A 26,484-nucleotide genomic window follows, 5' to 3' on the forward strand; every position below is an offset into this window, starting at 1 on the left:
TGGAACTGACACTTTTGGTGTGAAATCTTCTTGTACACGATTAGACTTGAGCAGCATGTGTGATGCTAACCGAATATGTTGACATAAAGTGTAACGGTGAGATCTGAATGAATGGAGGTCGTCCACACCACACACTGGTAGTGAACATTCACTAGCATTGAAAGCATTAATGCAAGCGTGTCCCTGCCTTGTTGTCTCTTGTCACACAGACAAACCATATCTCAATCCTCCCAAAGGACCAAACGCAAGAATATTATGCAATCTGATTTTATTTTGGGAAAAAATCTGCACGTTTATTAATGATATGGTTCGTTTGTTATGACAAATGCATGCAACATTATAAACATGCGTATCACGCGTTAAGAGAGTCATCATTTTCTTTGACTGTGTACCTGAGGTGTATATGTCACACTGCTGATTTTCTGACTCTGTCCGTTCTCTTGCAGTCATGGAGATGACCTCATCGTTACGCCGTTTGCACAGGTCAGTGACACAGGAAGCAGTTCAGGGTGAATTCTGGGATACATCTCATCCAGGCCCTTCTGCACTGTTCAAGTCAACATGAAACTCTTTTGCAACCCATTTTGCTTCCATAATATTTGTAGCACACAGGATATTCGGCCAGAAACATTGTAGGGAAGGACTTTTATTCACCAGGAACTGACTGGATAGTGAAAAGTGCTTGGAAAAGAAGAGTGATTGGTGACATCAGCCGAAAATCAAAGTCAATTTCTTTTTGATAAATGATTACAAAGTTAAACATTTTTTGCTTTTCGAATAACATGCACATGTGAATGATGCACAGAAAGACATGAAATGTATGACTTTACACCCTATTTAATAATACAAACAATAAGTTCTTTGTAGTTTTTGACATAATATTTCAACTGCATATGTGATTTAAACTGTAATATTTAGTTTTGTGTTAAATGTGATGGATAAAACTAAACTCAACGTCGATGACCTCTTGCGTTTTACTTTGTTTTTGAAGGTGTTGGCTAGTTTGAGGACGGTACGGAATAACTTTGCAGCGTTAACCAACCTACAGCAAGAACGAACGCCCAACAAGTGAGTGCAGTTACCTCAAAAATTCAGCTTTACAATCATCATGAACAGTTTTTGATGTGCAAAAAGAGCAGAAGAGGAAACAAATCAAATGTATCGTGTTCGCTATAATGCTTTCTGCTTTTTTGTTGTTTTGCTGAATTTTCACAGGCGATCCCCCATGTGTAATCAGCCTCCTCTCTCAAAGGCCTCCTTCTCAGGTGAGATGGTTTCCCTTTGGTTTTTATTCCATTTCAGAAATGCAATAGTAATTAACTTGATTTTAAAGTGTGTATTTCATTCCGTTGTACTGTTCTCTCTTGCTTTACATGTTATTTCCCATTCATTCTATGTAAAATATTAATATTGAGCATTTTTGATCGCAGACTTTGGTATCTAAATGCAGTTTGAGATCTCTTCAGAAACTCTAGAAGAAACACATATGCAATTACTAGGATGAGAACATCTGAGAAGCAGAAGTCTTAGTTAAAAGTCTTATTTTGCTTGCTATTCAGTCGAGATATTATAGAGATCTTGTTAGGGTTTGTTCTTTGCGGTTGATTGTGTTGGATTTGGTTCTGTTGATCAAGCCTGTCATAGCAGCTGTAAACCTCTAGGGAGCGACAAAAACCTTTCACTCATGCAGTAACCTCTTTTTTTTTCAGCAAGGCTGCTCAATTTTGCAATGATAGCATTGAACTTTTCTACATTATTGTAGAAAAGAGATGCACTGTGTGGCCAAAAATTTTGTGGACATATTAAAGACCAATAGTTTTGAAATTACATGCTTTGTATGTTTCCCATTTAGATTTTAAACCTCTAACCTGAATTAATAATGGTCTAAACTGTGCATTAATTAGTTTTCACCTCCTTTGCATGCAATTTGCCTTTCAATTGATGTGTAATAAGGATATTGTGCTTTTGATTGCAGACTTTGACAAATCAGAGCTCAGTTTGAGATCTGAAACTCTTGAGGAGATGCATGAGATTACTGGGGTGTTTTTCTCAAGAGAAACATCCAAGAAGCTGATCAACACCAAATACCAATAATTTTGACATTAGATGCTTATAACAGGTCTGGTCTTTGGGCATATGCGTGCTTATGTCTATACACTGTATACAGATGCATGAGAAATGTGCCTTCCAAAAGAAGTAAACATAACCTGCTTTGACATTCATGAATCTTTCACCCCATTCGAATTGTGCAAAGCTGTTATTAATAGATGTGGCGCAGCTGGCAGCCCACCAATCTGACATGATACTCGCAAACGCACGCCATCTCGCTTTGATGCTCGGCCAGAGACGTGCTTCCAGTTTGGGAAAGCACGTGTTGGCGTCTTGCTGGGACTCGCAAGATGAGCCCGTCAATCAAGATGCTCCCCATCACTTGTCCTTCATGCAAATGTCTGATATGGAAATGCACACAACTCACATCCACACTTCCCCAGTTTAGTGCACGTGCTAACTGTGCATTCAGGCCATATGCACTTTCATATGCATATTGCACTTTCCTCAGTGGCACCTGCCGATTCGGTCCATTATCGGCACCTTCTATATATTGCAGCTGCTTAAAACACAGAGGTCCCGCCCCTTGCTTTCTAATGATTCGACAGCGGTTGCCTGGCAACCTGACGGCGGATGCCGTAAGCATCTCAAAAAGATGGAGTCTCGCGATTTATTTGAAGTTTATCACAAGGCTTTGACCTGCTTGTGTGATGTTTGATGAACTGAGTCAGTCGTTTACTAGAGAAAGACCACCACTGAAATCTATCTATCTATCTATCTATCTATCTATCTATCTATCTATCTATCTATCTATCTATCTATCTATCTATCTACTGTATCTATTTGTGCCTTCAATTTAAACTATTTAAATAAATTTTAAATTTAAATTTCATTGTGGTAAATATAATTTATGTTTTTTGAATATATTTTAAAATGTAGTCCTGTGATGCAAGGCTAAATTTCACAGTGTCACATGATCCTTCGTAATCATTCTAATATGCTGACTTGCTGCTCAAGAAACATTTCTGAATATTATCACGTAATTGAAAAGTTGTGCTGCTAAATATTTTTTGGTGGAAATCGTGATGCATTATTTTCAGGATAATTTGAAAGAACAGAAGTAGATTTAAATAGAAATGTATTTTAAATAGAAATCTGTTGTAACATTATAAAGTTTTGCTGTCACTTTTGATCAATTTAATGCATCTTTGCTGAATAAATGTATACATAGACACCTCAACGTAGGATTCTGATCAAATTCAAACCGCTTTGATTGCTTTAAAATACGCTTTTATGCGCTAAAATATTTAAAAATACTTTTGAGTGGAAAAATGACTCTGATATTTCTTGACCAAGGGATGCACCAAAATCTTTTTGCTCTCTGAATTGCTTTATTTTAAAACTGCAGCTTTGTCTGGCATCCAGTCAGAGAGTGTTTGCTCAGTCTCTTGTGGAATCCACTCCAGAGTTTGACTGCAGCCCTGTCCTGCTCTTAGTCACAGCAGCTTCTGAGGGGCCGGCCTCTGGTGTCGCACTGAACACAAGAAGAATGCCATTGACGTCAGAGGAGATGTTGTCAGCAAGGACAGTGGACCCTTGCTCTTGAATTCTCCTCAGAGTGATTGGACAGCTGTTTGAGGAGAGGGCTAAAGAAATGGGGGGTTGGGGTGGAGAGATTGCCACACATGATGTGATCCTTTGCCCCACGTTTCCATCTTTTTCCTTTCTTTAATCTTTCATCTGTGCATTTTCTCTTTCTTTGTGGGGCTAGTGTGTCACCAAGCTGTTTTTCTCCCCTGACCCTTGAGTTATGATAGACAAAGCTGCTCCTGACCCGAATGTGTGTTGCACGCTCCCGAGTCAGAGGTTGAGCAAATTTTCTCAGTATAGCCCTCTAAAGGTTGCCCCATAACAAAAGCACCAAGATCCTGTGACCTCTGAAGTGCGTGTTGTGATTGTATCATGCTTGTTTTGATGAATGCTTTTCTTGTAACTTTAGCTGTCCTCTGTGTAACTCAATACACACGAGTAGAATTGCAACAGTTTGAGTTATTGTTTATCATCTGTGCGGTATGAACATACAATCCTGTGACGCAGGTTAAGGTTTTCAATGCACTAGTCACAACTGCACAGCCCCGACATAATCCAGGATTATGAAAAAAATGAAATCTGGCCCTGAACGGATCACATCGGTCCCATAACGAGGATACATTTTCAGTGGTAATCTGCGTAGATTGATTGTCACGTAATCTTCCAGCATCGCAGTGAATGAATCTGCACTGGAATGGCATACAGCTGAAGTAAACAACCTCCCAGGAGCATTCTGGGACATTAAAGAGCAGTTGATATCTCAAGCAATCTGTCTGTCATGAGTAAAGCCTCCTCTCACATCTTCCCTTGTTCTGATACTAATCGGACTCCTGTGGATGTGGTTGTGTGCTGCCGATGAGACGTGTTGCACGTTTACAGCTGCTTTTGCTTTTGCTTTACTTGTATGATTATATTAGCTGCTGTTTTTCTCGCATTGTACTGATACAGCAATTTTGGCCAATACTGATAACCGATAATTGCTTTTGTTTTAGTCAAAAACTGATCAAATGACCAATACTGTTAATCCATAATGTTTGCCCTGTTTTTAAAGAGAATTAAATAAATAGATAGATAGATAGATAGTTTTCTTCATTATTAATTATTATATATTATACACACTTTTTGAAAATTTATATCAATAATTTCAATAAACTAACAATTCTAAATATATATGTAAATTAGTGCTGTCAAATTGCTGTAAATACATGAAAATATTTTCAAAATATATACTGTATGTGTGTGTCTTCAAATATACATAATAAATATGCACAGTACACACACACACACACACATTCTGTAAACAAAAACTTTTATTTTGGATGCGATTAATTGCGATATTTACAGCACTAATGCAAATAAATGCAATTTACTACATGAATTTAAACTAAGCGTTATTATACATTTTATGTACAATAAGATAACACATGTTGTGGTTAATTTGATCGTCCTTTCAGATGTTGTGAAACTCTAGTCCCCAGTCGTGTCACGCATAAGACAGAACTGCAGCATGCATTTTTAATACACATTTGTAACCGAGATCTGGCCCCTTTTTGCTGACAGCAGTGAGTCTGCAGGGATACTGGGCTCCTGCTCCAGCATTCCGGTCCAGATCTTACGTCTCTCGCTGCATCGTGCTCTCCAGCTCTGTAGGTTTGTGGTTTCACAGGAAGCCGCTCATGTTTGTGTAAAGCAATGCCTCCTATGTCGTGTCTGTGTAGCTAAGGTGCCACACAGCTCTCTCACTGTGTCGCTTGTGCAAGCTCTTTTTTACGACTCTGGATACCGCTGTTACCCGAGCTCTCCAGGAACACTGGGCAAAGCCCATCACTTCATACAGGAGTCTCTGTCTGGGGGGTAAAGCCGGTAGGAGGTGCTGAGGAGACCCTTTGCATTTTCTCTCTTTTGTTGTGAGGCAGCGCGTCATCTATAAGACATCATCTGAAGTTCATGGACCTGTGGAGGAGACTGATTGTAAACCAGCATACGGACATGTAATTGTTCAGGCAACCCGCTGGGAATCAGTAGAAGTGGATTAAAAAGGGAATCTCTGTGCTCGTATGTGTGTGTCTGTTTTGTTTTTCTAGGAGCATGGGGCTCTGGTGCGCTCTACACCAGGAGCCCTGCACAGCCGGACCGACAGCGGTGTGACTCGGTTTTATTGCTTTGACCGGCTCTGGAGTTTTCAGAGGGCAAGGAACAGCTCATACTTGATCCTTTAGCCCTCATCTTCTCAGCACAGCATGAAGAGTCACCCATGTGTCCACCCTGGGCATCCCAGCATGGCCGTGTACGACGTGGACGATGTCCGGGAAGCCTCGGCTAGCCCGGTCAAACGCCTCAAAACTGACCATCCCCTTCCCTGTCTCCCTCCAGAGGAGGCCTACCAGAAACTGGCCACCGAGACCCTCGAGGAGCTGGACTGGTGCCTGGACCAGCTGGAGACCCTGCAGACCCGACACTCCGTCAGCGAGATGGCCTCTAACAAGGTGAGTCACCGTTCAACTTCCCACCTAACACATGGTATTTTCCACTCGGGAGCTTACGTCGCACCTAAGAACGAAGGGCTTCCCCTTGACTTAATGTCATTACTGCCGCTGCCCAGGGGAGCTCAGGTAATTGGTGCGATTTGGCAGGGCTGTTGGCTCGCAGACAGGAGACTTTATCAGGTAGCGTTAGAGCCAAGATGGCTGCCCCAGGGGGGTGCAGTTTCAGGGAGATACACACACGAGTCATGTACGTGCGGGATTGTGAGTCAGGGTTGTCCATCACGCATCCTGCTCCGGCATGACCACCGACGTCCGACGATCAGCGCACCAAATGCTTGTTGCCCCACTGTGTGAGTAGAAGCGGCCGATGTTTATGCATGCATGTGTGCATGTCTAGCCCATGCTGGAAGACCTTTAGTCAGACTGAAGCATCATTGTCGTTGGAATCGTGGGTCTGTTCTTGTGGGAGGGAGGTCAGATTGCTGGGGATCATGTTTAGCATTGCTGATGACTGCACAGGCATCTTTTAATATGGCACGCCGCCGTGCCCAGGACTGCAGTCTCCAGCAAAGCTTCCCTGTAATTCCTTTTTGTGGAGGGAGGTTAAGGGAAATATGGGATAGAGGTCTTGTTTTGGTTTGTGAGTTTAGTGCGGGTCTGAGAGGAGGGGAAGTGCCGCTATTACTGAAGGTCATGAATCATATTTCACATTGGAACTGGGTGATATAATGTGTGTTGTCATGCAAACCTTGAATGTCTTCTGTTGGATTTTGGTAATTTGAATAGTTGTTCCACAAACTGGATTTTAAAATAAAACAAAAAAACAAAAAAACTTGAGCGTGTTTGCATGAGCAAAACTCGCTGTTATGATGGCAGGGAGTTGTGGACGGTTGCCAGGGTGTTGCTGTGTGATTGCTAGACTGTTCTAGGTGGTTTCTGGGGATTTCTAAGTAGTTGATAGTTACTAGGTGATTGCTGAGAAGTTTTCCACCCAATTTTATCGTCCACCAGGTGCAAATTCTGACCATTTGAGGTTGCATTCATGTCTATAGCACAGACAAAGTTTAATACTTAGGTTTAGCAATGTGAACAAACCTCTAACCCCAAGTATGATATACACGTATTGTATTATAGTATATGATATATCAAGAATCAAGAATGCATAAGTATGGACATTATTAATGATCCTTGTCAAATTACATTCATACAAGTATGCATATACAAATATAAACATAGGTATATATTTTTTGTATATGTATTTTGTTAACGCAAACACCTACAAATTATGAAATGTAAACATGTTTGTTGGAACATCCCGTATTAGACAATGTTTACATATAAATATTCTTAAATCTATTATTTTTTTCCTGCTATTATAATTTCACAATCTGCAGGCATTATGCAAACTGTTTACAGTGATGTCGATTACATAACTTCGCCATATCATCAGACTTTATTGCTGAATAGACAGGAAACAGTCGTTGTAGAACTGGTTTTAGGTCAGACACTGCTTACAGTTGCTGTGTGTTTGCTTCCTGGCCCAAGATAGAACAGTCCACCTTCAAGTTTCTTCTGTAGTTACAGCGTGGTTCCCTCCTTCAATGTGCATCTGTGGAAATTTTTCACCTCCAGCAGGTGAAAATTGTGCATCTGATCAATTAGTGAAGTAACAGCACACTCTCCAAAGTTGAATACTGTAAGTTAGACACTTGTAAGCAGCACATGCTTGTATATAGTGTCTCACTGCTGATATAGAATGAGATGCTGCGTGTCTAAACTAGCCTAGGCATGACATTACGGCGTCCCGACAGCATATGTGAGGGTTTTTTACATTCACACACAGCACAGCCAGACTCATGCTAGTGACGTAACTGCATCAGTGTCCTCATATCTATCACAATGTGCTTTACCATTTCAGGCTGAGATAAGCATGTTTAGAAGGAGAGCCGCTAAGATGCTGTAATGTTTGCTAGAGGATCATTAACCTCATTAACCTTTCGGCTGTGTCTTTGTGCCGAATGTGGTGCGCGTTCATCGTCTGCGCTGTCTTTTAGCCCACTGCAGGGCTCAATTTGTCTGCGTCGCCATGGTGACTGCAAGCATGTGGGATCCTGCACAAGCCTGTTTGTCTGCGCAGTGACAGGGAGGGCATGTTGTTGCTGTGTGTGTGTACTGTAGGTATTCTGTTCATCAGTATGCAGCGTGGCAGGCCTATGCCGGTGATTCGGGAGCATGCTCAGTACATTCAAAAACAAACCATAAAACGGGCAGGAGAGACTGAGGGGCCGTGAAGGAGGGCTGGCTTCTGATTGGTCCATTGATTCGGTGGCGAGAACAAATGTGAAACACCTCACACACCTGATCATCATAATATGATGCAAAGAGATGCAAATGAAACATTGCTCAGAAACGAACTGCGTTCTGTAACAGATGCAAATTTACGTGTGTTATCGGATCTCTGGCTGCTTTATTGCATAACATAACATCGAATGATTCTAGAATGTACTGTTTGATCGAATCTTTTACTAATATCAATCTTTATTTAGAGACAGATAAAGATTCAGACTCATCCCCAATGACTATGAAAACAATAACTCCAACATCAGCAACTCAATAATCCTATAATCCCTCAACTAAGGGCTCAAATTTAGAGGATTTTATGGATTTAAACTAACCCCTAACCTTAAGAATTAAACTACGGCATGAAACTCGTGCTGTTTGGGGTCCAGACACCAATGATTCTTCAAATTATGTGTCTTGTTGAGCAGAGTGTGCTGTTACTTCACTAAATGATCCCACAAATTTAAAATAAGGGTTGGACTCCATCCATATCACAGAAGATCACAATAGTAATATATAATTATAACTATATTTTTATGTTATATGAATATTATATGAATATAAATGTACATGTAAATATACTTTACTTTACTTTACTTTTACTTTTGTCATTTAGCAGACGCTTTTGTCCAAAGCGACTTACAAATAAGAAAAAGTAACTAAAACTAAAAAGTTACAACTCTATAAATACTATCTACCCACATATTTAAGAAAATAAAGAAATTAAATAAAATTAACACATGCATATAACAACAACATTTCAATAATAAACATATCAATGAAAAAATTAAATAAAAAGCTACTACTATCCCTTGCCGGTGTCCCTGCCCGGTGGAGTCGCACGGTAGAGTCGATGGTCTTTACACTCTTTGGTCTTCACACTAGGAGGGCTTCACACGACGACTGCCGCGACCGCTGCCGCGGTATAATAACCTTTATTATACCAATCTAACAAATGATCATTTCAATTCAGCTGGACCCACTTTCCTGTTTATCAACTACAAATGGCCAAGCAAGTGCACACACTGACAAGATACACGATACAGTACGAGACCAAACGCGATTTCAGCAACTCTCATCCTAGTAAACAAAATATATAATGTGTAATGTCATATTTGATCATTCATCACGTATATTAAACATGATACAGTATTTATATTATATAAATAATTAATAATTGTAAATAATCATATTAAATAATAATTGTGTGTTTATATGAATATGCACAAAAAATATATAAGTATGTCATTTCTATAGCCATTTCACACATCACAAAACAAGTATATAATTATAAATATATTGTTATATAAATATATACATATTCATACTTGTACATAAATATATGTACAAATGTGTGTGTGTATATATATATATATATATATATTTACATATTATTTGGAATATATACACTCTCACACACACACACATATATATATATATATATATATATATATATATATATATATATATTATAGAGATGCACCGATACCGAATTTCTCTGCCAATACCGATAGCCGATTATTCAGAATTATATCGGTCGATACCGATAGTTATGTGGGAGTTAAAAATTTGACGTGGTCGCATTTGTGCCAGTGCATTGTCTGCGCTGCTCCAAAACGTATGCTCTGCTCCATGCATAAAGTGCGTGCTGCAGAGCCGCACAGTGCGGCAGGAGTAAGATTTCTGATCATGTGAAGAGAGTGAGAGAGGCGCTTTCAATGAGTGCTCTTTGGGAGCAGAGCCTGGTTTATACTTACCGAGTCAGCACGAGCGGAAAAAAATTATGCGAATACTGAGGAAACGATGGAGGCGGGATGGAGGATTTGGTTTTAAAGTGAAAGTAAAATAAAAGACTGCTTCTTAAACCAGAGAAGGTGAACATGTTGGTTTTGTCTTTGCTGTTTATCTTACGTTAGGCTATGGAGGCTTTCTTTAAATGTTCTTTATTTATTTGATTCCTCAGTGTTTGCTAAACGTTCTGGTGTAGCCTATGCCATGCCTCGTCTTATTCCTTTATGTTAATTACATTATATAAGTTAGTTTGTAGCGTACTGTTTTATTATTGTTGTACTTTTTAGGCTTGCTGCGATAGACGGTGTTGGCGGTGATACCGGTGTTAAGCCGCAACACTGGTCACTTGCCCACCGCGGCACCGTCCCCCACCGTCGTTTAGATTTTTTTATAGTAATAAAATTAATTTAGTTCAGTTAGAGAACACTACAATTAAAACTGAAAGCGGCTGCTCAATGCAGCGCACCGAACGAACAACAGTCGCGCATGACAGATCAGATTTCATTTATCACCTGAGGAGAGTGAGTTGAGCTGACTGACAAGAAGACAAGACAATGGAGGAAGAGTTTCAAAACTAAATGTAAAAGTGCCTATTTTAAAAATATTTTGGATTTTGAAAAGCCTGTTGACTTCTGCCATTAATCTACGTGATAATGGAAGTTTTTTTAAACATTCATTTCTCATTTATTTGGTTCCACAGTATTTGCTGAATTTTATTTTATTTAAACTGTGTATTTGTTTTTCCATTATTTTGCATCAAGGTGTATATCGTCCGTGCCTCCAAACATTTTTATTTGTTTTGCTAATAAATGTTCTACGTTTCATAATTATTTGTTCCTCATTCTTTACTGATTTTTAGTTTTGTATACCTATTTAAACTTTGTGTAAGTTATTTGTTATTTTATATTAGGCAAAGGTCTATTTTTATTCATTTTCTTAATAAAAATTCTATGTTCTACATTGTATTTTGTTGTTGCTTGAATTGAATTCCAGCAATTGATGCCGAATTGCTGCTAATTTTAAAAGTAAAAGTAAAATGCGCACAATGCTTTTATAAGCTATTTAAGCAAAGGAAAGTGAGGGAAAGAGGGAAAACTCAAACAAACTAAAAACAAACAACTGCTTGATATGGAACCGCCGCAAATTTAAAAGTGAAAGTAAAATGTGCATGGTGCTTTTTCAAACTAGGCTATTTAAAAGTGAAGCAAAGTGAGGGAAAGAGGGAAAACTCAAACTAAAAGCAAACAACTGCTTAAACTGGAAGAGACTTTAACTTGAACTGAGGTGTAATAGCGATCTGTCACGTCACATTTAAAAGCGCCAAAACGGCATTCATTGTTGATGGAATGTACAGGATTTGAAAGCCGAGAGTTTTTTTTCTTATCAGAAGTAAGAAAGCACAGAACTCTTTGTGATTATTGGATGCAACGCGTGGTACAAATGTTTGGTGTGGAGAAAAAGTTTGGATCTTGCAATTCTGGCTTGAACTACAGGTGATCTGGTCAAATAGAGCCTGCTTTAATGTAGCTTTTTTTTAACTGTTAATGCCTTATTGTCACGTTAATTTTGACAGCCCTAAATTAAGTATGAGTTGTAGTCTGAGACGTTTTTCCGGTGCCTTTTGATTGACCAGATATAATCGGCCCTTATCATCGGCTGATTTTGAACAATTTAAAATCAGTTAAAATTTTAAATCGGCCAATGGCCGATAAATTGCTTTTATCGGCCGATACCGATTGTTGGCCGATACATCGGTGCATTTCTAATATATATATCTAATATATATATAAATATATATATGTGTGTGTGTGTGTGTGTGTGTGTGTGTGTGTGTATATACACACAGACACTTATAAACATATATAAATATAATACATATTACACTAAATATACTGATAGTATATAAAATAAAGTATATAAATAATTTTATACATTAAGTTATGAAGCTTTTATCAGTATTATGTAAATTAACACTTTAATGCCATCTTACTGAGATGCACGTTTTGTTCCTGAAAATACATATGTTATTAAATAAAAAGTAAAAAAAAAAATGTTACATAGATTTTGTTTATTTAGCTGTTTATCTTTCTATATGGTACCAAGTTAAAGACTTCCCATTACAGCAGATCTGGATTTACCAAAGTATCCAACTTCCCCTCCATGAAAGCTCCTGAAATGCCACACCACACCCCGAGCCGAAGGGAAGAAAGACGGAAGGAAAAAGAGACATATGGGTTATGGAGGGGGATTCGGCATATGGGATGAGGGGGTATCTGTGGCCAGTGGCTTTCTTAAATGATTTGGATTCTGCACGCGCGCTGTGGTGAAGCCTTTGGCGTCCCATTGGCCCTCTCTGAAGCCGCGGCCGCAAAGCACGAAACGTTGAACGATACTCAAAGAGTGCGCCGACGGCTTTAATCAAAGCCACACGAATGCCTGTGTGAGCCCAGCTAAAGGCCTCAGATCCAGCCAGAATTCACCAAGACTACTTCACAGAAAACCACAGAGCTCTGTTTCCCTCACTAAAGAGGACAAACGGCCTTCACATGAGCGATACAGACACATAATGTGCCACAATTTTGTCAACAATTATAAATTCCTGCATCACATTTAGCCCTTTTGTGCACTTAAGATGTTGGTTCATCCAGTTCCAGGATGCATTTAGTATCTGTCAGATGTGTTATTATGAGTGTGCATGTTCCCAATAAAACTTGATGTGGCGATAATTAGATCTCCAGAAATAGCATTGCCTTTCTGATGACGAGCATGAAAGTCATCCCGGCAGATTTTGGGGTGTGGTCGGAGGTTTTCCCCCCTTGTTTCCATCAGCATGACACCGGCCTCAACCTGCAGCAGACTCTTCCTATGGCACGACCACAATGCCTCTAGTTAGCGCTAGTCTATAATTAATCATAATCCACTGTACTGTAGGATCCTGTTTCATGTACGCTTATGGCTCCATCATGTCACTTACTCTACAGGAAGACTAGTGGTGGGCGATTAGACCAGTATGATATTGCAGTATATACAGTATATTACAAAAAGTTAGTTTTGCTGGAAACACAATCCTAAAAGGTTTTCTAGATGAAGTTACGTAATTATTTATTTTTTATTGGCGAAAAGATTAGATTATTTATTTATTTATTTATTTATTTATTTTCATTCTTTTTTATTTACTTGCTTTTTCTTTTTTAAAATGCTTTTTTATTTGGCCAAAATATCAAATTATTCATAAATGCTTCAAATTACGAAACAGCCTCTCAAAGTGTTACATAGTAAATCAAATAAAAATAAATAAACATTAACATCACAATCAACTAAAAGCAAACTAAGATTTAAAAATACCAATAACTTTTTGACATGCTTTTTGAATTTTTGACAGACTCTTCATTCTTTACCAATCAGACATAATTTATTATTTAAAACCAGTGAAAATTAAATTTTTTATTGTCAAGATTTTTATGCAGCATCAGACATGCATTTATGCAACAAAATGTCTCTAAAATGTGATTTTATTATCATATGATTACAGACTTAATTATAAAGGCTGTGTTTTGTTCTTATTTTTGAGGGTTCTGTAGGTTAAAGTAGGCCAGTAGATAAAGCAGATAAATTGACATACACAGCGATTCCCTCCAGCTTTATTTCCTTGTTTATAATGAATCATATAATGCGTTGCTTTGCATAAAGAAATGCTTTGACGTAAAACGCCACCACAGAGGATTCATATTTCTCCTGATAATGCAGTATCAATGCCATATGGTAAAGGCTTCAGGTTCATATTCAAATCAGCCACAAACAAATCCGGCCAATGGCTTTTGCTTTCATAAAAGAGTCACTGATCTATCATTTGTTTTTCAAATGAGAATATCACCCGTGGCCACATGAAAGCCTCGTGTTATGCTTGCATGGGGGTCAATATCCCCATATGAATGCTGGCGTATTGTTCCAGACATGTTTGTTTTATTGTCAGATCGTCGTTCCCTTCTGCAGTTCGCAAGTGTTATCAAAGACGCCCACTTCTGATTAGCCTTTGATTCGAGAATGAAGGTGGACGTTACCTAGCAGGTCAATATTTACACTCAAACAGGAGTTTGTTTTACAGTCTGTGAAGTTTAACTACTTCCTCTTTTTGACTGTCAGTCAAACATCACATCAACAGGGTCGTGCTTTTGTTTTCAGTGGCCAATGTTGATGAGAGAAAGGAGGCCAGTAGCCTTATCAAATAAATAATTGAGCATTAAATATTTATGTGATTTTAAAAATATTTGAGAAGATAACATTTTATTGTATTTTATAGAAATTCAACCAAGATATCTTATGTATATTATATTATGTATAAAATCCAGTTAAATCCATTTTTATACTTTTTTGTTTATTTACTTTTATTTTGATATTTTTTTATTAATTTATTTTACTTTGCATTTGTTATGTAAGACTTTAAAGAAGCATTGTTTGGCCTGGCAAATATGTGTGACTCCTCTTCATTAAAACCATCATTAGAACCTTCATTAAAAGGTTCATCTTCCTTTAGAGTGAATCTTAAAATAAAAATTAAAACATATTGAGGTGACATTTAATCACAAATGAGAAGAAAAACATAATTTTACAAATAAATGAGCATTAAATATTTATTAAATCTAAAATGATTTTATCATTTCAGAAGATTTTTTTTTCTTTTTTTTTTCTAGAAATTCAACCCAGAAATGTTTTGTATATTTTATTATATCGTGTATTGTATAGTCTATTTTTTTTTAGCAATTTTAATTAATTTATTTTAATTTTATTTATTTAGTTTATTGTATTTTCATATTTGAAAGAAGTATTAATTAAATAATTATATAAAAATAATCATTATCATTGAAACACTGCTATACAATTTTGACTCCAAGTGCATGAAAACAAATATTTGAAAATAGAAATTGTTTATTATCCCTCAACATTGCGGACGTTGATTTTAGGAATGACGCGAGAGGCTCCTGGTCCTTATCGGTCATTGCCGATAATAACGGCGAAATATCATCCGAAATATATCGGTCTATCAATACTTGATGAGGTAACGTCAACAGATAGACCACACCAGGAGCCGTTCATGAGTCATCGGAGCACACTGCCGCTCTGCCGTATGATTTTACCAGGTACAAGGTGAGCTGTGAAAACAGTGCCGTTCTCCAAGACCTGCATCCTCCATCAGCGGATGATGGCGCTCCTGCCCCCATCTCTCCCCCTCAGTAATGAGCCGTGATTGGCTGTGTGGAGGGGCACGAGCAGCATCCATTACAGGAGCAGTCCCATATTTGGAAGGTGTTGAGCAGCCCAGCATCTTTCTCGCGGCTCAGAGGAGTGAATCCAAGCCATGTCTGCCAGCCTCCGCAGCTCCATCGCACCTCCACCTGATCCCGAGATGCAGTTTTTAGACTGAGACGGCAGAAGCATTCGCGTGGTGTTGTCTGAAGGATATAGGAGTGGTTCGTTTCTTGCATTTGCGTGTTTTGGAGCATTAACGAAGATGCCTGAAGCAAATTATTTACGCTCAGTCTCGTGGGGATATATAAAGGTATGGATCATGAAGCTGATTTCCTTTATCTCTAGTCCCGGATGTACAGGGATCCTCATTTAGGATAAACAGAGGCTGAGAGGTAGCAAAACGCAAACAATCAATTTTGGCCTCTGGGTATTTACTTATCTTCATTTCTTGAGGGTTTTGTGTCGTCATGAATCAATGTATTCAAATAATGTGCGGTGCACCACATGTAAATTATATGCAAATTAACAGAGATTAATATTTTATGCAACAATCCAAACCGTTTCTGTGCGCTTGGGGTTTTATTTGGACAGTTTTGAAGGCTTTAGGTTGATCTATTCTGCCATACACAGCTGTTTTCAGTGTTAATGGTGTGGTGTTGTAAATCAGTGCATTTTTTATGCAAGACAGTAAAGATAAATATATTTTTAACCCTGGCAAATTTAAGTGACTTAAAAGGTTTGTCCTCCTTTAGGTAAATCTGACAAAAACATATTCAGGTTCAGTTTCATCACAAATTAAAGGAAAAAAATGCTAAGTTATATTTTGCATAAATAAAATGAAGCCTATTTAGCATGTTTTTGTATTGCAACATCATTTTCATATATTATAATATTTTTCTTATTTTATATATTTCTATATATTTTATATATTATAATTATTATGTTTTAATTCTTAATTATTCATTATGGGATTACAAATATGGATTTATTAATCCATGAAATGTGCCTGATTTCTAGATGTGGTTAGTTTTAGATCTGTTCTGGTTTTATTTGAGGGGTCTGAGGTCGTCTGTTCTCACACTGATTAGAATAGAAGGGTACAGCTGAATGATTTTAAAATTCAGTTGATTGATTCATTTATTCATTTTCTTTTTGTCACCCAAATATGAAGCATTACCATGACTGATTAAAACTCTATCTATCTATCTATCTATCTATCTATCTATCTATCTATCTATCTATCTATCTATCTATCTATCTATCTATCTATCTATCTATCTATCTATCTATCTATCTATCTATCTATCTATCTATCTATCTATCTATCTATCTATCTGTGCAGTTCAAGCGGATGTTGAACAGGGAGTTAACGCACCTGTCTGAGATGAGCAGATCTGGTAACCAGGTCTCAGAGTACATCTCCAACACATTTTTAGGTAAAGCATCAATCACAAAACACAACGCTTTTGACTTGTCAGTGTTATGGTGAGGTTTGGCGCTCTGGCTCACGTTCACGCTCTTCCATTGTTTCTCCAGACAAACAGCATGATGTGGAAATGCCCTCCCTCCAGAAGGAGAAGGAGAAGAAGAAAAAGCCCATGTGTCAGATCAGCGGGGTGAAAAAACTCATGCACAGCACCAGCCTCACCAATTCCAACATCCCTCGCTTCGGGGTCAAGACAGATACGGAAGACTCCTTAGCCAAGGTGAGCGGCGTAACGCCAGAGGGGTTATTTGAGTTGGAGAGCTGCTTCAGACACTTCAAATTCAGACAGACCCTCAATCATCTCAATTGAATCCTGATAGGACCTGATCGGAGACTCTTGTAGACCTTGACGAAAGGTCACTGGAGCTGTTTTGTACGATGACGTAGTTGGATGACGTGCGATTGGAAAGATTTTGCACCTTGCTGAAAAGAGCAGCTTGAAGCAGCATGCGTTTCCGTGCTGGTTGGTGTCATGCTGTTCACCAGGAAGCCTGTCGACCAGCATGGTTTTTAACCCAGAGCATATTGCTGGTTAAACTAGTATTCGTCAACACATTGGTTGATGAATGCATTCAGAAACACAGCAAACGCTGCTCTTTTCAGTGCTCAAATTCACTGGCTGTTTCTAAAATGAGTCCTGAATCATTTCTAGAATATTTTCTGGCTGTTATAAAAGCCAAACAAACATCTATTTTTACATGCATTTTGCATATGGGTTTAGTCAAGTCACGTCAGTATATATAGTGCGTTATAATATACAGATTATTTTAAAGCAGCTTCCCAGTAATAAACAGGAAAAAAAAAAATTATTCAATTCAATTTAGTTCAGTATTGATTCAATTCAGTTCACTAACAGTGTCAATGTTGCAGAGATCATCAATTATGTAGCAAAAACAATTCAGCTGTACAGCAGCTCTACAGAAGACCATGGCGTTGTTATTCAACTCGATTCACTTCAGTGTTGGTTTTTAGTTTATAATAGTGTAAAGTTGATCAAATTATGAAACAAGTTTAATTCAGCTTTAAGCAGCTCTATTGAAGACAAATGTCATTAATAGTGATGCGCCGAAAGAAAAATTCTGGGCTGAAACCAAAAATATATATTTTTTAAGTTTTGTAATTGTAATATAATTGTATTAATATTATTGCACTTGCCAAAAAAAGCTTAAAAGACCCTTTATTTGATAATTAATTAATCAGTTTAATTTAATAATACAAAAATTTTAATTGCACATGAAGAGTTTTTGTCAACTTTTTAACAACAGAATAATTGTTTCTACTCCAATTAGTTAAACATTTAAATAATGGCTGTAAAAACTATTTTTTTTTAGCTTTTATAACCGATTTATTCAAACATACATTAAATAATGAAAACAACCAGTGAAGTAAAATGAGAAATCGATATTGTCAATCCAGCACTAGCGTCCACACAGCTGGCTTGTTTGCCTTCTGTAGTTTATCCATGTTGTGTGCACAAAATCACACTGACTCAGTCAACACGCCTCATCTGAGAAACGCACCCGATTGACACACCGGAAATCGCTATTTCAGCCAAAAATGTATGGTTGCCAAAATTTCAGTGCATCGCTAGTCATTTAGTTCAGTGGCATCACACACAACAGACTGTCTAATGATTCACTGCTCTCTTTCAGGAACTGGAGGACATAAACAAATGGGGCCTTAATGTTTTTAAAGTCACAGAGTTTTCAGGCAACAGGCCTTTAACGGTGATGATGTACACTATATTTCAGGTGAGACCAAACATTCACCGATCACCTTTATTTACAATTCATCACTGTTTGATTTCATAACTTTCTTCACCTCTGATTAACTAAGGTCCCACGGACAGGGAAAAATTGCACTAACCAATAATACCATAGCCTACTTTATATGACCCCGTCAAAACCTGCATTATTTAACATGCTGTGTCATGATCTGTGTCATGATGTTAAATGTGTTGCACCTTATCATAAATGTACACTTTATTCATCTTTCTGTTTTTCTCTCCTGCAGGAAAGGGATTTACTCAAAACATTTAAAATTCCCTTGGACACTTTCATAACGTACCTGATGACCTTAGAAGACCATTATCATGCTGATGTTGCGTATCACAATAACATTCACGCTGCTGACGTCACCCAGTCCACACACGTGCTGCTCTCCACGCCTGCTCTGGAGGTGAGTCCAAACAAGGCTTTCCTTGCCGGCTGCTTTGGAAATGACCATTGTATTGACGTCACAACTGAGAACGCCGACCTATTCAGCATTCGACACCTGGCCGTTTGTTGGTCATTTCACGTGCATTGAGGTTCGACCATAACAGAGGTTGTTTACATACTGAACAGAGGGTTGAAAATGGACAAGCAGCAACTAAATTATGATTTTTTTTGGTGCAACTAGCCTTGACTAACATTATGTTTTGCACGTGAGCCCTTTAGTTCATAGATTTGACCTTGTGTGCTACTTGCTGGATTTCTAAAAAGGTTATGTGGTGAAGATAATGTCTGCTCTCACTCACCGTACATCCACATGTTGTTCTCTTTCAGGCGGTTTTCACAGACCTTGAAATTCTCTCTGCCATTTTCGCCAGTGCTATTCACGACGTAGACCACCCGGGTGTCTCCAACCAGTTCCTTATTAACACCAGTAAGTGTGCTGTATGAATATAACAGTCATTTGAACCATATCTAAACCACTGAGCATTTAATGCATTTGATTGCTTCGTATTGCATTATGCTATAGTTTTTAATTTTAGCAGATCAAAAAATGTCTGCAGCCATGCTTTTTGTATAATTGTTTTAAGGTTTACTTATCTAATTTATTAAATTTTTGTAAATATAATATAATTATTTATTTAAATTTATGCATATAATAATATCATTATAAAATGTCTAAATTGGATAATCTTATTAAGTGTGAAAATATAATCATCTCGTTATTTACATTTTCTATAACCTAAATAATTAAATTTATAAATATAACTGTACAAATATATCTCATTATTTAAATATATAAATACAATAATCTCAGTATTAAATGTCTAAATATAATAGCTATATTTGTACATTTAAAAAATTAGATTATAGACATGTAAATAAAGAGATTATCTCACTACAATAATCTCACTTTTATGTCTAAATATAATAATCTTCTTACATTTCTATAATCTATGTACATTTACAAATATAATTTTCTTATTGTTTAAATGTACAAATAAAATAATCTCATTTAAATGTGTAAATATAATAATCTCTTTATTTAAATGTCTAAACATAAGTATGTAATTATGTACTTTCCAAAGATTACTTACATTTCTAAATATAATAATCCAATTACTTAAATAACTATAATAATGTAATTTAGTAAATTTCACAGTTTGGTTCAAAATAACAAAACAAAAAAAGTTGTATTAGTTATCCATCAAGCCATAAGGTATGTTTTATTTATTCCCTTTATAAAAAATTATTATATATATACACATTAAGACCACAAATGAATCAAGTTATTCTTCCTCTAAAAAGTTCCCCTAAAAGCTAAGGTTAATAGTTACTTAGAATAAGTAGAATGCATAATTTGACCAGTCAGCATTGAGAAGGAGTACTGTCCATTTGATAAATAATAATGCCCTGAATGGCAGATCACTCAATCCCATCAGCTCAGAGACAGACAGAGCAGCACACATCTGTCCTCAAAACCACACAAGCGCTGCTTACATAACTTTATTTTGACATAAGCAGCACTGATGCACCGATAGGACAGATAAATGCGACTCAGGCCTCATGGGATTGTGTGTGCAATGAGTCCTGAGTCCTGCTGCTGACACAGCTGTTTGTCACGCTCATCTACAGATTAGCACAAGGTCACAGAGTTTCTGGTGTTTTCTTCATGTCTGCAGACTCTGAGTTGGCCCTCATGTACAATGATTCGTCGGTGCTGGAAAACCATCATCTGGCAGTGGGCTTCAAACTGCTGCAGGAGGAGAACTGTGACATCTTCCAGAACCTGACCAAAAAACAGAGACAATCGCTGCGCAAGATGGTCATTGACATCGTACGTCCCGCTCAAATGACATTTAGCATTGATGATGTTCCATCTGAATTCTGGCTCAAGGTTTTTTTCTCGCACGTTTCTCCAAGGTCTTGGCGACTGATATGTCCAAACACATGAACCTGCTGGCCGATCTGAAGACCATGGTCGAGACCAAGAAGGTCACCAGTTCTGGAGTCTTGCTCTTGGATAACTACTCAGACAGGATACAAGTGAGTCTTTTAAGCTGATACTCTAGCTCTATCAAAACACTGTTGAGCCCAGCACAGCCACTTCTGGCTCAGCCAATGGCGTGAACTGGGGGCGGGACCATAATTTTTGTTTTGTTGACCAGTGGTGTACATTTACATTCACAGTACATTGAAAAATCATAGAACTTCCGAAACTACATAGTGGGATTTAAAATAATATTTATCTAAATGACTTTCAAGACAATGGTTTTCATTGATTGTAAATTTGAAAATGTAAAAAGCAACATTTGACATTTAAATGGTCAATTAAAAATTCATAAACTTCAATGACTATCTAATGAGAGTAATGTTTTACTTTTGTCATTTTAATATTTAAATTTTAGTTTTATTTTATTCATGTTGATTTGTTCATATAAATTTCACAGCTGCATTTTTTTATTATGATACCGATTTGTTGTAAATATAAGTTTTCTCCGCTGCATCTGACTCATTTTACAATATTTAAATTGGAAAATCATAGAACTTCAATAACTATCTAATAATATATTGATTTATTTGATATATTTTTAGTATTTAATTTTTTTATGATAACTTATTTTTAAATGTAAGAAGTAGTTTTCTCAGCTCCATCTGACACGTTTCACATGAAGTAAATGCTAAATTATGCAGAAATTGTAAATTCGTAGAACTTCAATAATGATCTAATGGGATATTAAATATGTTTAACATTTTAACATTTAACTATTTTCAACATTTTAATATCTTAAACTTAATTTTGATATGATTTTCTTATGATTTGTTTTAATTATAGATATAATTTTCTCAGCTGCATCTCAGCAAGAGTGAATTTTCAATTGAGCATGTGTTGATGTTCCTCAGGTGCTTCAGAACATGGTTCACTGTGCAGACCTCAGTAACCCCACCAAACCCCTGCAGCTGTACAAACAGTGGACGGACCGCATCATGGAGGAGTTCTTCAGTCAGGGCGATCGAGAGCGAGAGCGAGGGATGGAGATCAGCCCCATGTGTGACAAACACAACGCCTCTGTAGAGAAGTCTCAGGTAGGGTCATCAATTCAAAAGGAACTATAGAAGTTCTGGAACGATGTTTCTACCGCAGAGTCAAAAATAAAATGGTTAATTGTAAGATAAAATGCATTGCAAAGAAACAATGGGGACAATTCTCTTTTTTTCTGTTAAATTGTTAAATCTATTAAACCATTATGAATTCAGCAGACATTTAATAAATTAATGAAAATAATTATGTATTCTATTTTTAATTTGGTTTTAGTAATTTTGTTATACTTTAGTCTTTAATTAGTTTTTGTTATAATATATTTAAATTAATATTTCAGATTTTTTCTTTTTTTATTTGTAATTTTGTATACATATTAACATGACAATTTTTTTTTTTTAAGTTTGTCATCTAATATATGTATATATTTGATATATTATTAAATTCAATGATGTTGTATAATTATTTGTTTTAGTTAATAAAAACACTGATTTGTCAATGGAAAAAATCATTTATTTCAGTTTTAGTTGTAGTACTTCAACTTCAGTTAGTTGCCAAAGCAACATTTCTCTTTTTTTTTTTTTTTTTACTTTTTTTTTTTCTAATATTTATATTTTATTTAATCTTTATTTCAGTTACTGTCCCTAAATGTTTTAGTTGACAATAAATCACTAATTTGTCAATGAAAAAATTAACCTGTAAATTGCTATTAATTCTATAGAAATATGAATAAAATTAAATCAATTTCTGAACTGTATGTGAGTGCAATTCTCATGCCCGCCTCTGTGTCACTAGGTGGGCTTCATTGACTACATCGTGCACCCGCTGTGGGAGACGTGGGCCGACCTTGTACACCCGGACGCCCAGGACATCCTGGACACGTTAGAGGACAACAGAGAGTGGTACCAGAGCACCATCCCACAGAGCCCGTCGCCCACTCCCGACCAGTCCGAGGAGGGCAGCCGCTCCGCCGGAGCAGAGAAGTTCCAGTTTGAACTGACGCTGGAGGAGGACGGAGAATCGGACACGGAGAAAGACAGCGGCAGCCAGGCCGAGGAGGAGGAGGATGATGAAGAAGAGGAGGAGGAAAACAGCTGTAGTGATTCCAAAACTCTCATCACGCAGGACTCGGAATCCACGGAGATTCTGGAAGTGGAGGAGGGAATTTCAGAGGTTTCCACGGAACCCGGCATGGTGGAGGAGGAGGAAGAGGAGGACGATGAGGAAGACGAGGAGGAGCAGCCGGCAGACACATAGCAGCGCGTCTGGACGGCCCGAACTAGCTGCCACGACGACAAAAAACGCAAATATTTAATAACAGACAATGAAATTGAGTTCCAAAGCGCACGTTGCACTCCGAGACCTCGGCCACTCCTCTCTCGCTCTCTCTTTCTCTTTTCCGTCTCTCTACGAGCTGCCTGGAGACGAGAGGACACTAAGACTTTGGTAGGTTGTTGTTTTATTTGCACTCAGGAATAATATTTAGTCGTCTGTTTTTCCAAGCTTGGTTTTGTTTACCTTCGCCCTCCTCCTCCTCCTCCTCCTCTGTGGATGACAGTGAGGAAATTCCCCGCACAAAGCAATCGGAGGAGACGCCAGCGGGGATCGACGCATGAACGCGTTTCTTTGGATTTCAAAGAGACCTTATTTTCTACGTTTTAAGTCTTCCTAACTGAGAAAAATTCCACAAAAGACAAAAACAAAAAACAGCCCAGCGCTGTCATGGCCTCTTCGATGATTTTGTACGGTATACATACAGATTTTTACATAGTTACTTTTTAAATAACAAAACAACAGCTGTTGCATTTTCGAGGAAACTTTGCGCGAAGGGTAACTTGCAAGTACGCTACATGGGTAGTGCGTTCGCCACCATATTCACATCCCTGCTGTCACACACCCTCCTTTCAGAAGCTGTATTTACGTTGTTATTGTCTTTTTTACTTCATCAAACACTTTACCTCCAACGAGCCTCTTAACACACCTACAGATGCTTTATGTGCGTTCAGATCATTTCTGATTTATTTCTGCCTTGTTTTGGAGCAGCTATTTCAGCTACACTGCACTTGAAGCCTGCAAAAAAATAAAATAATGAGTTACATATATATATATATATATATATATATATATAAAATGTGTAAAATATATAATGTTAATACTTTACAGGCACCAAATTAAGACACATGTGTGTGTCTTAATATTAATGCAAATAGTATGTAGTATTAAAATATTAATATACATTACAGGCATCAAGTAATGTGTTACCAAACATACGCTTTTAAGAACTTTAGTCCTTTAATCACCATTCAAAGACTTGTTTTAATGCAGTTCAGACTGACACAAACATCCTGTTCAGGCTTTATAACTCCAGGTCAAGCTTAACTTCTTTTACTGGCAACATCCTGTTATGGGCGTATCAGACATTCAGACATTTATTTGAAGCACTTCTGTTATAAAGACATCTGGAGATTTTTTATAGCGTGTGAGACTCTGATTTTGTTTCCTTTTGCCTTGTTCAGTTTTGACTTGCAGGATCTCACACGCCGAGCGCGTGAAACTAAAACCACAAACTCCCAAAAACCACATCCATCCGGTGCATGCGTATTCTACAGTCGTAGAGTATCTGTTGTGCAATGCCTTTCAGAATCACCTGTGTTTCTCCATCTGTCACAATTCATTAGATCAGAGATCTTCTCTTAGGGCTAGATGCAGTTTAGCGTCAAAATCCACATTTTCATTTCACGCCAAAACATCCCTCCCGCACCGGACACGCACTATGCGACACGTGGCTTTTAATACGGACTTCTATATCTGTCTATGGTTTTAATTTGTTGTTTGGCTTCTGTTTGAAAGCAGTACTGTAGACCATCAACTGTAGCATAGAGCGTGTGGACTTGCAAGTTACTGGCCTCCTGTTTTTGGTCGTGTACATAGAACAAACTTTTTAAAGTCTGTAGTTAATATAATACGCTCACAGATACTTGAAACCTCGAGTAGTACTGATTTTGTTCTATATATTTTTATTTAAGTTTGTGCCATGATATTCTTTCCTCACCAGATGACCTTACCTGATTATGGATTTTCTTTTTTTTTTTTCGTAGTTTTTTTTTCTTTCGCTGTTTACAACGATGTATTTATTTTGCTGTATATATTGTAATGTTTGTTGTAAATGATGACAGATTTCGAAACTTCATCCCAGATGGAGTTGCTGTATTTGGTAAACTCTTGTTGAGAGAATGTTTATTATTATAAATACTATCCAATGCAAAAAACAAAAAAACGATGATGGTGATGATAATAATATTCTGTATAAAAAGGAGAAGGTCACCTTCAAACGTGTGTTTCTGGAGATCTGGGGAAAGCCAAACCATTTGAGACGAGTCGCCACTGGCGTTTGGCCCCAGGGCTGTGCCTTAACTTAAAAACTCTTTATTTGTGTCTGTTTGGTCTCTTTACGTGTTTCAGAGAACGATGTCTGCTGCCAGGGTATCAGGGCATCTTATGCGCTGCATTTAAAGCTAAAGCTTAGGACGCTTTGGGTTACTTCTTTTAATTTGTAGGTCCAAAAAATTGGCACATAACGAATGCCTCTGTCGATACAGCGGCTGCAATAGTCCCGGGACGGTTGGGTTTGCCCTAGAGGTGCTTGGCTGCTTGTGATATTCTACTTTCATGCTGTTCTTTAACTTCGTTCAGGTACCGTCTGCTACCTTCATCTCATCCAGCCTTGTAGATGTGCTTGTGCACTAAACTGAACGAGTTCTTAGAGTTTCAGATGTTAAATAAGCATACTTTCTGACACGTATACTGTAGATTTTAGCAGCCCTGGACCAAAGCCAATCGTGGCTATTATTATTAATTATTACTGGTATTTTTTCAATGTCATTAACGGGATACTTTAACATTTGATTCAAAAGTTCTGCTGATTAAAAACTGAAACACTTCTTTCAGTCTCTTACAGTTTGTTGCCCGTACTGTAGATCCATCTCCAATCTGTTTCAAGTCCATAAACTCCAAGAAAAAGACAGAAAAAAAAACATTTTATATGCAACAAATGAAATAAAAGCATGGGTTGATTCCACACGTGTTTCGCATGTTTGTATCAGCTTGAGATGTCTTGGTTAGCAGAAGAACATGATTTGGTTTGCTTGCTCAATATCCTGATGAGTGTAAGTGAAAGTCTTGTGAAGTCTTGATGTTTCTGCGCCATCTACTGCGAACGACAGCGTCTCTCGAGGTTCGAGG

At 37.5% G+C, this 26,484-nt stretch overlaps 1 protein-coding gene across 9 annotated transcripts in view; it reads left to right on the top strand.

The window, feature by feature from the left end:
- The window catches only part of LOC306865971 (3',5'-cyclic-AMP phosphodiesterase 4D-like), a 220,973-nt gene extending 197,043 nt beyond the window's left edge, over positions 1–23,930 (top strand). For 6 of the 9 annotated variants that reach the window (XM_079410860.1, XM_079410863.1, XM_079410865.1 and 3 more), the window contains 13 exons: positions 447–483; positions 992–1,068; positions 1,216–1,265; positions 6,013–6,125; positions 16,846–16,939; positions 17,040–17,209; positions 18,642–18,740; positions 19,003–19,167; positions 19,536–19,635; positions 20,885–21,039; positions 21,126–21,248; positions 22,107–22,289; positions 23,038–23,639. In XM_079410860.1, the coding sequence (XP_079266986.1) occupies positions 447–483; positions 992–1,068; positions 1,216–1,265; positions 6,013–6,125; positions 16,846–16,939; positions 17,040–17,209; positions 18,642–18,740; positions 19,003–19,167; positions 19,536–19,635; positions 20,885–21,039; positions 21,126–21,248; positions 22,107–22,289; positions 23,038–23,499 (1,828 nt within the window). In that variant the 3' untranslated portion in view covers positions 23,500–23,639. Of the gene's footprint in view, positions 1–446; positions 484–991; positions 1,069–1,215; positions 1,266–6,012; positions 6,126–16,845; positions 16,940–17,039; positions 17,210–18,641; positions 18,741–19,002; positions 19,168–19,535; positions 19,636–20,884; positions 21,040–21,125; positions 21,249–22,106; positions 22,290–23,037 lie in introns of all 9 variants that reach the window. The other 3 variants (XM_079410861.1, XM_079410866.1, XM_079410864.1) reach the window with 1 other exon arrangement.
- The last annotated feature ends 2,554 nt before the right edge of the window (positions 23,931–26,484 follow it).

Source organism: Barbus barbus, assembly GCF_936440315.1.
Source record: "Barbus barbus genome assembly, chromosome: 47".
NCBI classification, from domain to species: Eukaryota; Metazoa; Chordata; class Actinopteri; order Cypriniformes; family Cyprinidae; genus Barbus; species Barbus barbus.